At 33.2% G+C, this 12,879-nt stretch overlaps 1 protein-coding gene across 11 annotated transcripts in view; it reads right to left on the minus strand.

Moving 5' to 3' along the window:
- PCDH15 (protocadherin related 15) overlaps positions 1-12,879 on the minus strand; it is a 686,961-nt gene that overhangs the window by 159,912 nt on the left and 514,170 nt on the right. For all 11 annotated transcript variants that reach the window (XM_090279288.1, XM_090279289.1, XM_090279283.1 and 8 more), the window contains one exon: positions 6,390-6,506. In XM_090279288.1, coding sequence (XP_090135414.1) covers positions 6,390-6,506 — 117 coding nt within the window. The remainder of the gene's footprint in view (positions 1-6,389; positions 6,507-12,879) is intronic.

A 12,879-nucleotide genomic window follows, 5' to 3' on the forward strand; every position in this document is an offset into this window, starting at 1 on the left:
CAACTTAATGATCACGGCTATATGGGAATCCCTCTGATGTGATAGTCTGTAACATAACTGATAATGTTCCTGACAATAAAATTTTCCTGATTGTTTTGAGATTCCTTGACTCAGTGGGAAAGATGGCTTGGCATTGGGCAGAGAAGTGTGGTAGAAGGCTCTATATTATCATGCTGGGTGGAGGAGACAGTTTAAAGCCAGATGAGCTATAGTATTTAGCTATAGTACATAGCAGTCTGGTCATACAGCAACCTGAGTATAGAACACTCAGCTCTGGTTCAGTTAGGAAGAGATCAAGTGATGGTAAAGTGGTCACGGTGACGGTTCAAAGTCCCAGTTTCTTCTTTAGTGCCCCATACATTACAAATTAACCAGATATCCTCGTCTTCCTCATGGTGTTGTTGACCTATGCAAACACATTTTGGCCCCAACCTGCCATCTTCCTCCAGCCTCAGCAAGTGCTATATATTCCTTTGTTTGGTGAATCTATAACTCTGGGCAAGAGATAGCTTCCTACCAGCCCTGGTACTATGGTTCCTGGACAGATATGGAGAGTCTTACTCCTTCACTAGCTATGCTCTGATTTAGTTTTCTTCACTTCCATGTTTGAGGAAGGGAATTGGATGATTTCTATCGTTCTGTAGATGGTTGAACTTAGATGTTTTGAAATAATTTTTAATTTAATTTGTTCTAATTTAATCTCATCATTTTCTCCTTAAAATAGCTTCCTGTTTTTATATACCATATTCCTATTAACAAAAAATCACAAATATCTTTTTACTCCAGCTAGAAAATCTTGAGACACTTCAGATTGTGCTTTTATTCTGTTTGTGACCTTCAGCTTCTGGCCCGATCACTATTAATTCTTCCTTTCCCCCATTTCCATTATCCACCTTATCATTTTCATACTTAAATGAAGGCAGTAGCTGCTAACTCAACTCCTGGTTTCATGTATTATCTAATCCAATGAAGACTGTGTATCACGAGAAATTAATTGTTTTAATATATAGCTTTAATTTTGTCTCTGTCCTAATTGTAAGTTCTTAGTAAGCTTCTATTTACTAGATAATGAAACATGGTTCATAAAACCATATCTGCCATATTTCCTGTCCCTAAATGAGTAGCTAAAAACAGCTTTAATGTATTCTTTTCAATAGCTAACATTTATTGAGTTGGGCATAGTTCAAATCATATTAGACAAATTCATGAACATATGATGCATAGTTTGACTGCCATTTTTGGATACATTTCCAATGCTAATCTCTTCTACCCACACTTAAGTGAATCCCCTACAGTTTTAAAGTTGAATTCCTGTCAATAGCAGGCTCAGACTACACCAAGGTACACTCATTTCTTGGCACCTTTCATATACTTCATCATGACTTTATCTGTTTTTGTCTTGTCATATCCTTATGTTAAATCCACAATAAATGTTTTCTGATTGAATTATTCATTCAGTAGGTATTCTAAAGCATCTGTATTGTGCCAGGCCCATGTTTGGTTGAAGTCCACTACCTACCTAAGTAAAGCTATCATTTATGGGAATGGAATAATTGTAAAATGGATAACAATAAGACCAAGAGTTACCCTGCCTGCCTTTGAGGGTGTTAAGGCCAAGAATTAATGCATGAGAAACCAAGCTACTCTTTCAAAGGCTCTGTTCCCATTTTCTCTGGTAAGAAACTCGAAGGAAATTATTTAAGCCATTAGCCATTTTTTTAGCTCTGATAAGAATGGCGGTTTCTTAATTAGAAGAGCAACATTTACATCACAAACAGTTAAATCTAATATTGATTTCAAGTAATGTTAACAATATAATTGTTCTTGAAAGAAAACTATCAGCTACAACAAGGAAAGAAAATAACACAGATTCTTAAAACACATAAGCCTTTTCTTGACATTAATCATGTATAAACTTTCTTATAAAACCGTCCCTTTTATACTCATTTACACTTTCAAATCTAATTATAACCCATTGTAATGTTAAAGATGAAGTCCCAGCTGTTCCAGGGTGTGCTTTAAAATTAAGTATTTGAGACTAAAGGGACTAAAGCTGGTGTTTTATCTTCTCAATTTTCACAAGCTGACATGCACCATGAAAACAGTTCTTGATTATTTCCTTAATGGCTGTGATGTGAGGGGAAAACTCCCTGAGCTGTGTACGTTCCCCACAGGGTCCTGGGTCAGAAAATACGGTTTGTAGGCGCTCATCTTTAAAACCAGAGTTTTCACAACATTGCTGGCAATAACCTAAATCGATATAGCATAACCATACGAGTCAGTATGTGGTGAGTGAAGAAAAATAGAACTGTGGAAATATCATCTCATGATAAAGGACAGCTTATATCATCAGGATTTAAACATATAATCTTATAACACTCAGCTCTGTATAGTTTTAACTACTGCACACAAAGCAAGGAGGAAATCATGGATAAAGAGAATTCATTGTTGTTCTCATTCTACTGTTATGCTTCTGTTAATAGACCACAACATAATAGCTATGTGAAAGGTTAAGCATTTGGAGAAGATCATCAAAATAATATGGCATTATTTGCTGATGGCATGCTGTTTTAATAAAACACAAGTTATACACAATAAAAGAAAAAAAATGACCATCTTTTTTACTCTCTAGAGATCAACAAAAGTGCCCTTGAATGGCTGAGAAGGATGTAAAAGCCACCTGTGAAAGCACTTTAAATACAATTCCTCAGGTAGCTTGTCTGAACTCTGAATGACTAGTGTAGCACTCAAAATCTTTACAAAGAGAAAAATAAATACCTCATATTTGCAATTATTGTTCTTTTATACAAATACTCAGAAAAAGTATAGTGAGAATACTTACTGATTTTTAAGCCAATTACTATTGAGATCATTACTATACAAGATCATTTTTATGGAATATATTTATTTCATAAACCAATATCAAAACCTAAGAAAAGAAGTCTTCAATGCCTAAATAACTTCTATACCAATATATGAAAATAAACAAAACTTTGTCTAAATTGCTAATATTAAACAAGTTTCAATTACTACTTTACTTTAGAGAAGAATCTTACAAATCCCTAAAATGCATGAAATGAAAAGAATCATACAAAAATGAAAAGGTAATCCTTTGTGGGTCCCTCATACTTTCTTGAAAATGAACATAATGTAAATTTCATTTATTTATTCCAATTTTTCCATGTCCACATTTTCACAAAGGACAGTATTCTGTCAGGCACTCAGCCCACGAAGAGAACTTTTGTATCATGGGGTTTAACCTGTAGCTTCAGAAAGAATAAATATATGCAGATGGAAAATTACACTTGCAGTTTTGTGTTTTGTGAAAGTTTGGAGTGAGACATCTCCAATGATCAGAAAAAAATTATTAGCAATATTTAATATCCAAAATAATTAGTCATTTACTATTCACATCTCTGGTGAACCACATAATGTGAATGCTGCCACAAAAGCAAAGCAGAAAATAAAAGTCCTAACGACTTTAATTCAGTGGGAAAAATATATATATATCCCTTGAATACTTTTCCCTCTAGAGCACTTTAGTTCTGCACAACATGCATTTTATAATTCTTGATTTATATTCAGCAACAATGCTCTCTCTGGCTTTAAGACTTTACCCAGTTTCTCTATCTGATACTTCAAAAGATATTGTTGTGATCGTGTAGTTTAAAATGGGTGGTTCTCACTTCAATCAAAAGAAAAAAAAGATGCCTTGAAAAAGATGTGGCTAACCTCTAGAAATAAATTATTATTGCTGAATTTCAACAATACCTATAGGAGGTTGTAGAAGCTATGCTAAGCATTATATATGCATCACCCTGCTTAACTTTCACAGCCATCAAATGACCAGACTGAGGCTTTACAGACTAAGACATTTTCTCAGGGTCACAAATAACTAAATTTCCAAAGAACTGGCAACTTGTCAATTATGAAGAGCATAGAAATAACCATTAACTAATTTATTTATTCAATTATTCAACAAATGTTTTCCAACAAACTTCTAAGTACCAAGCATAGAGTTAGATGTGGCAATACAAACTGGAGTAAGTTTTGACTCTTGCCCTCAAGGACATTGCTTTCTCATTTGGAAAGAGGCCAGTAAGTACATATAATGTAACCATAGTTACTTACAGCCCCTTGTAGTAGAATTGACATAGGAGTCCTGAAAGGTATGAAATTGAAATTTTCTTCTTATAATTAATAAATGTTTATAATAGGAACAGAGTAGAAAACATGTGGCAAACTCATCCAACAAATACCAACATAAAATAATAAAAGTAAAAATCAATCATAATATTTTTTAAAATTGTGTAATGTAATATTTGTTTTCTGAAAATTTTCATGGAACTAAGCTTTTATTTCAAATTGGTGTAGATGCAGCCAAACTGGATAAAGACAATTCATTTAAGGGACCCAGTTTGCATCAATAATTGGTGAACTCAGTGCTGAATATTAGTTATACCAAAATATTGCTAATGTTTCAAGGTTTGAAACTGAGTCTGATATCATACACATTCACTAACAAATAAGGTATGCTCAATGTTCCAACTGAATGACTGGCATCCACCTCTTATCTATTTAAAAGCCACTAACAGATATTATATTTTAAAAAATATTGGGAATGCAAACCTAATAACTTCTTTTAAAAATATATGGAATTTGAGCCTGGTAAATTTCCATAAAAGAGAGGCAGAGTGTAATAACAAGATCTCTTCTCTACATAATAATATCGCTTTTTAGAACAGACAATGGACTAAGACAACTTCTCTCACAATGGTAGAGTAATCTGAATGTCAAGCCAGGTAACAAAGTCGCAGGTGCCAAAGGTGAAGGATTGGATCTTGCCATCCATACTAAGACTTTGGGGTCTGTCCCACATAGGTGACCAGCAAGCTTACTTTTAGTTTTTCATCATTGATGCCATTAAATTCTACACTAATAAATATGTCTCTGAAATCTGAATATGCTAAATGCTGGGTTTGCTTACATTTATTTAGTACAGTGTGTTATATAGTTTCTATAAGCAGTTTCTTTTCTCCTGTAAGTTTAGAATCAGTTTCTGGAGAGCAAAGATTGGTTTGCACAATGACCACTATGGAATTGATGTTCAAAGCATGTCTTGAATAGAACTGAATGTATATTCCTAATTTCAAAGTTTTATTATTATTATTACTTTTATCTCTGACAGTTTACCTAAAGAGGCAGACAAACTACCAATTTCACATTCACCACCTCTATTGGTGTGTTCAGCACTAATAAATTTTTGCCTATCATATTTCCCAAGAAGCATTAAATATTTTGAAGATATTTTAACACACTCAAAGAAAGGAGCTTCTGAGTGAAAGGTCACTGACTTCATGTTAACATTATTTTCAAGACTTTTTAGTCACAAATGACTTTATGTGACTTGTCACACTTGAAGCTAAAAATTGTTATGTATTCTATTCACCTTTTATTAAATAAGTAGCATTACATAAATATTATTTATGTTAGTAATATGAAGCAGAACTTTTAAATCACTTATAAAATTCAGGTCATTTTCTATTTTCTCACTTTTCTAACATTGTTTATTTGATACCTTTCATTTTTAATAATATGTTAGCCACTAATTTATAGTGTGAACTCACTCTAAGTAAAATAAATAAATAAATAAATATTCATCATTTTGTTATTATGAGAATACATAATTAATATTTATAAAATACTAAAGTTACTTATAGAATGCATTTTTATATAGATACTGTTACTTCTATATGCTCTTTTTAATACATTAATATAATAACATCAGAAAAATTTTACTCACTTCTGCTATAATAATATTTTAATTAGAACCTCTCAGTCATGAAAAGCAATATGTGATATGTAAAAGAGGTAATATCCTAGATAAGAAAATAACTTAGTAAATATGTTCTGAAAGCTATATTAAAATTTTAGTTTACTGAAATTAACACATTCAATGTAAGTATTATGCCATATGTTTATTTAGTTTGATAACAAAATAGCCATATATAAATAAAGTACAAAATATGTAAGAATAAAACCTATCTTGGCTAAACTATCTAAATAAATAACCCAAATAATACTTGTTCCAAATATAGATAATTCTTTACGTATATATTTATCATTAGTACTAGATAAACTAGTAAACAGTAAATTTTGAATTCCAGTGAAACAAAAAACATATCCCTGATAGTCTAAGTTCAAAAATAACTATTTGAAATGTGGTCTGTACCTGTGGATGCAACAGGCAGGAGTGTAAAAAATGTATGAGTGAGCAGAGTGAAACACACAAACCATGTGTGGTGCCTTGGGAACTGGGCCATTCAATTATGAGTGTTAAAGATTTTTCTCACTACAGTTCAGAGTATTAATCGATGTCTTCCACTTACAGGAGGGTCTGCATCTTCAGCATAAACACTTGTGATCGGTGTACCTTTCGCAGCATCTGGAGCCACTATCCCTCTGTAGAGGCGTTTACTAAACACTGGAGGGTAATCATTCATATCCTGTAAAACACAATTAAAAGTTTAGTGCTTGTGTTGAAACTGGGTTAGGTAACTGGTTACTTGACTGGCTCCATTTCTTATATCATACAATCCATTTACCACTGTCAGCCTTCCATCCTCTCAATTCCATTACTCTCACTTCAGAATGGCACTCAGAGTAAATTGCCAGAGCTCCTCTACATTATCAACACATAGGACCAATTTTTTACATAAGAATTTTTTCTTTTATAGACAATAGCATAGCATTTTTTCCTCAAAAAACAAATACAAAATAAGTTATTAACTTGGCTGATTTAAAATTCTTAAAATTATTTATTTTAACATAATTATTATGCCCTGCAGTGTTTTGGGTAATCTGGGTCAAACATATTTGAGCCCAAAGCTACACCTGTTAATTACCTTACTCTCCAGGTCAGCTTTTCTCCCTTGTTATTAAAAAGAAAGAAGAAAATTATTCTACATAGGCTTTGATATTTGCTCTGATACAACAGTTTTCTTGTACCATGTAAATTAGAAACACACTAATTAACTGATTATAAACACCTCTTTGCAAAGAGGTCAGGATAATTATCTATTACAATCCAATAGAGCTTGTTTTACGTTCACCATAAAGTTGACTTCTGAATTATGAATATGAAGCAACCTGTGAACTCTAAGAAGAAATAGGAGACCTTGAGCTGTAAGCAAAACTGAAAAATAAAAAGTAAATAAAATTTTTCTCCATTTTGACATATACTATTAACATTCTCTTTCATAAAACATGAATAGTTCTTTTGTAAATTATAAGCTTTAGAATCTGAACAAGTAGATGAACCAAGGAAGCAGTGATTCTCCATAGTGATGGCAGGGTAAGGTGCTGATCTTGAGGTTTCAGAATAGAGTAAATACTGTATAGAAAACACTTGCATGCACACTATCTCCTGCTCTTTTCAAGAGGACCGATTACTTTCATGCGTGAACCCTATAATTAAAAGGGTGGAAATCCTATTCCACCTCTAAATTGTAGCTTCTGGAGTTCATGTAAGAAGGAGTCCAGCGTTGTAAATCTTCTATATACAGATTCCCAAAATCATATAAACTCAATATGTTATGAATGTTCTTCTTCCTCCTCCCATGGGGCATTGAAAACCTTAATGTTCCAAGTTTTGTTTTGGTTTGTTTTCTTTTTTTTGGATAATTTAATTCTACAGGGGAAATATATGATATTTTTCAATTATGTCAATGTAGCTGCTAACAGTGCTGAATAGATCTGTCTCCTGACTCAATGTAAAGTGTCCATTTCATAATCTGGCCTCACAAACTGATTAGATGCAAATCTGAGGCTCCATATAACTGAAGACCACTAAAAGGTTGTCTCTCTAACGTTAGTTTTCTTGCAATTGACAGGATTATAATTAATCAATACAATTATTGTAACAGTACCTCTTCTCATGGTACATTGTACACATTTTGGGGTTACAATCTTTTATTATAGCTAAGATGGACAGTCAGTTGCACATAGTTCTTGCATAGTGCTTTATATCAAATGATAACATTTATAGAAATGTAATGCCAATGAGCATAATAAATAGTTGGGTCTATGCTTCAGAGATGTCTGAAGAAAAACGTACACGCGGTCTGCTTCTGTACAAGTGTTCTATTACGCATCAAATTAAGGATAAGCTTCCCTCTCCAAAGCTGAGCCCCTTTCTGTTGCCTGTTAGTCCACTAGAGGGTAGTATTGGCAAATAGAAACGTTTCCTTTTCTGTCCTCTTGTTAACCATTTTCTTACTAAGACACTTCATAGCTTGCTTTCTTTAGTTTTATTTTTGTCAGTCTGAACAATAACTAGTTTTCATTTCTCTAAAGCCTATCCTGAATTTTACTGTAGTTCTCAACTAGACCAACACTATGTTCTTTAAAAAAAATTATACTAGTAAACTTAAAATTTGGCCTCATGTAAAACCACACCTAAAGGTGCAGCTAGCTAGGAAGAAAAAAAATAATTTTATTTATTTATTATTCTAAAGCAGAGTCTAAAGTAATCACATAAGTGATTTCTACTTTGGCATATCAGAAAGCATATTTAAGAAATCTTTTTTATGAGCCTATGAAGAAAACAGAATTTTGCAGGTGAGATTACAAATTAATGGTAGGTTCTTCATAAAAAGTAAAGAGAAAGAGATAGCAATTTTTTTTTTCTTAAATCATGGGTAAAAACTGTTCTGAATAAAATACTTTTCCTGATAGAAAATAAATAACTGGTTATATTCTGAACATATTTTTTAAAAATAATGAAAATATAGAGAATTCTGGCCCCAATCTTAAGCTCTCACACAAAATTACTTCTATTACTACTGTAATACTGTCTCATGTTACGACTCCCCACATAGAACTTGTTGGCTGCCCTGCCCACTGAAATCTCTTCAGGCTTATGGTGCTGATGCCAAGTATTCCTTGGCAAACTAAGTAGTTGATTTCTCCTCTGCCTCTTACCAGCTCTGTTTCCCATTATCAGAGACCCTCTATATATGTGTCTCATATATCTGTCTTGTGACGTTTTGTTTCCCCTCTTGGTTTTCATCCTATTCTTTTCTGACCTGTCCCTCCACTTGTGGTTCTGCACATCAATTCAAAAGAGGCTCCATATTCAGACAAATAATTTTTTTTTTCTTTTCCTATTTTCTGTTTTACATGAGTCTCTTTTAAACACAAATCATAAACTTAAATCAACTTTTTTGGGGGGGAATTAAAACTTATACTGGAAGCTTTTTTTTTTTTAAGTTTTCTAAACTTGTCTTTGTTTTGTTTTTACTTAATTTAAGCATTTCTGAATTTTTGCAGGAGTAGTATATCTATGTAAAGTAATCAAAGTCATGTTTTGTCACAAATAGAAAATGTACAGCATGGCTCTCAGTAGAACAAAGATTGATGGGGCTCCTACTCTGGGCATTAGAGGGCCCTTTGGGTGCTGGACACATGGTTACCACCAAGAAACACATACTGCCTGCTGGTACTGAGGTTTCATTTGTGTGTGGAAAGCAAAAGTGAAATAAATAACGTCAAGTGTGATGACTGTTATGAAAGAGGGAGTACAAGGATATGATGAGAGTGTAATTGAAGAAGTTTAATTAACTAAATTTAGCATAGGATATATTTCTGTTATCTGAACAACTGTCCCATCACTCATGAATTCTGGCACATAAAATTGTCTTTTCAAATTGGTAGTTAAATTAGAGGAGGATAACACTGTGCAGTGTTGACAAACCCAGTGATTTAATACAGAATTCCATTGCCTTCTCATTGCCCTGTGTTGCAACAGTCATGTGGAGGAAAAGGAGTTGATACATTTTAGAATTTTTCTAAGCCATGACATTTGGGACAATTGGGAAAATGAGTGTATATTCTGAGCTCTAATCTATGAACAGGCTCAACAATCTCACCCTATTTTACACTTTCTCAAACATGCATAACAGTTACGTGTGTGTGTGGTTCATTCTTACTGTATATCAGGCATATGCTAGATGTATTAAATTTTTCATCTCAATTAATTTGCCTAAAATATGTTAGCTATTATTACTATTATTCCTATTTTAAAAATACAAAAACTGAAGTTTAGAGAGATTAACTTGCTCATCAAGCAATAAAGGATAGAGCTATGATTTATTTCTGGGGATATGTGGAGGAAAGGAGAAAGAGATCTGGCAAAGCCATCAAAAAAAATTACATGTAACATGACCTGAGTAGGATTTTCATTTTAAAACTAAACATATAACTTTTAAAATATCTCTTTCCAGTAACATTTTACACTAAAATTTTTTCCAACTAGTTACCATACTTTTAACTTGGCAATCTAGTGAGCTTCGGATCATTGTATTTCCCTCAAGATAATTTATAATTATCCATAAGCTTTTTTCTTTTAGGTAAAAAGAGAGTTGTTGCAGTTGTATTTGTATTCTTAAAAGTCTATTCGATATTTAGGCCTAGAAATAGTCTTTTTCTTCTCTAAAACCTAGTAATGTTCTTTTCCAGATTGCATTCTTTGAAAAGTTATCCTATCAGAAAGTTTACAAACAAAAAAACCCCACGGTCAATTGTAGAAAATTACATTTTATTTTATTTTTTGAAATTCACAATGTACATTAATATATAAGACTCCTATATGAAGGTCTATGGTGTAGAGATATGTGTACTTCTGTATAACCTACTGTTTCCCAAATCCATTGTCTATTGAAATTCTTTGTATCTGAAACACCCATTACTGTATTGGCAGGCCAACACTTGGTGAAATATAACCCTAGAGACCCTGAAGATATTGAGATATTAAAGGCACAAGCTAATACTGCTTGGAATACTGTATGACTTTCATGAATTAAAGTTTTCAGAGAATATACTGAAGATTTCAATATACCAAGTGTGCCTCCCAAATGTGGCAGCCAATTCATCAGGGTGAAGATATCAGCTACAGCAATGGTGGGACTGGGAAAAAATGGCCGTGAACAGCAGTGACTAACATCAGGAAGGCCTATCAGCATCTATTGTCCCCATTAGGAGGCAGTTCAATTTTGGAGACCTGTGGCAGTAACAAGCCTGGTCTCATTTGCCTTGGCAGGCAGAGGAAAATGTGATAATCCTTGAAGGGAAAAAAAGGTAAGACCTCTGGGTTTATAACTTTTTATTTGTTTCCTCTTGTTTGGATCTTCAGAGGTAATATGTTGTATTTTAGGTGTAATCCTCTTGAATAGCAGAATATACAGATACTTTAAGAAGCTATCTGACTCAGTCCATGACATACCTTCCCTGATGTATTCACATATTTAAACTTCTTGCTTCATATATTAGAAAAATGATACACTAAATAGTAATATAACAGTGCAAAACAGAATAGAGGAAACATTTGAAGACTATAGTCGAAAACAAGTACATCTCCCGATCAACCAACTCCAAGTTGTAAAATATAATGATCACTCTATTAGAACACACTCCCACCAGCTGGTTAATTGAAATCATCTTTAGTTCAATAGCCTCCTTCCAGAGAAGGGAAGGAAATTTTCTGTAAATCTTGAAATGTCCAGAGATTCTTATTTGTTTGAGTCCTGGACTACCTCTGGTCTCTTGTACCATAGCTCCTCTGACCCAGTAAAAACTAGGACTGTACCAATCACCATGGAGTACCACTGGCACATCACCACCTGCTGCATGTCCACGGTTTGGCAAATGACAGCTCGATACTGGACATGGAGTTCCTAACTAGAAAAGATGGAAAAGCCTATTCTCTATATTCTATGGGCATATAAAGATTTCTTTCTACGTGGAGGAGGAAAGCCCTTTGAAAGATGAAAATGCTAGCTTCATCTTCCAAGGCTTATTGTATTTCCAAATAACCTTGGCCCTGATGAATAGTTTTTCATTTCAGATCCTTCTGCCTATTTCTGCCCACTCCCACACATGTACCCACTAAGCCAGGAAAACAAAACCAGGCTGCACACAGTCTCCTTCCTTCAGAGAAGCATTTCCCTCACTCTTTTTCCTGCTCCTATGCAGCCTTCCTATCTAAAATTGCAATCAGCAAAATGACTTAAGTCATCCTTTTTACCTTGAACAAGTCCTTTACACTTCTTTTAATGTTGTCAAGTAATGTCTATCTATTCACATATTTAAAATTTTCTGGCTTGTATTCAGCTTTTGGCTGAAAACAGACCATTTTTTCTATGCATTTTCTGTTATACATTAGGACTCAGTGTGTAAGGTCAGATTTTTCTCTGAATTTTATGTTTTCAACTGTTTAGAGTTTTATATTTATTATTGAGATTTATCCATGTGATCAAACTTTCTATTATGGATTCAACTATTCTAGATATTCAATAAGTGTACAGTAATATTCAATAAATGTACAGTAAATATTCAATAAATAAAATAGGCCTTGTTTTATTAATGTTCTAAAAACTTTTAAATAAAAACTTACTTTATTATAATTGGTTTTGTTTTGGATTCTTAAAATGTGACATCAAGAAAGCTCTTTGCAGGAATTGTCATATAATTCTATTTTCTTTCTATTGTGAAAATATTTCCACTTCCAAATATTACTCCAAATTCCCCATTTTCCCTCAAATTCGAACTGAGTTTGATGGACTAGAATGACTTGATTTTTCTTTTTATTCTTTATAGAACAAATTATATTTCTACTCATTTTCAAGGAAAGATCTTCAAGATGCTGTGGTGGCTCTTTTTGTAGAAATAACTCTTAGCAAATACCATGCAATTATGTTATCAGCAAAGCAGCTTGTCAGTAGTGCAAGTAAACAGACCAATAGCAGGGAATTTGCAAGCTTAGGGAAGACCTACATATGTGGAAAAAAATAAGAACTCTTATCCCATTTCTCTTCAAAACAA

The sequence above is a fragment of the Furipterus horrens genome, unplaced genomic scaffold (genome assembly GCF_987537825.1).
Source record: "Furipterus horrens unplaced genomic scaffold, mFurHor1.1.pri manual_scaffold_5, whole genome shotgun sequence".
NCBI classification, from domain to species: domain Eukaryota; kingdom Metazoa; phylum Chordata; class Mammalia; order Chiroptera; family Furipteridae; genus Furipterus; species Furipterus horrens.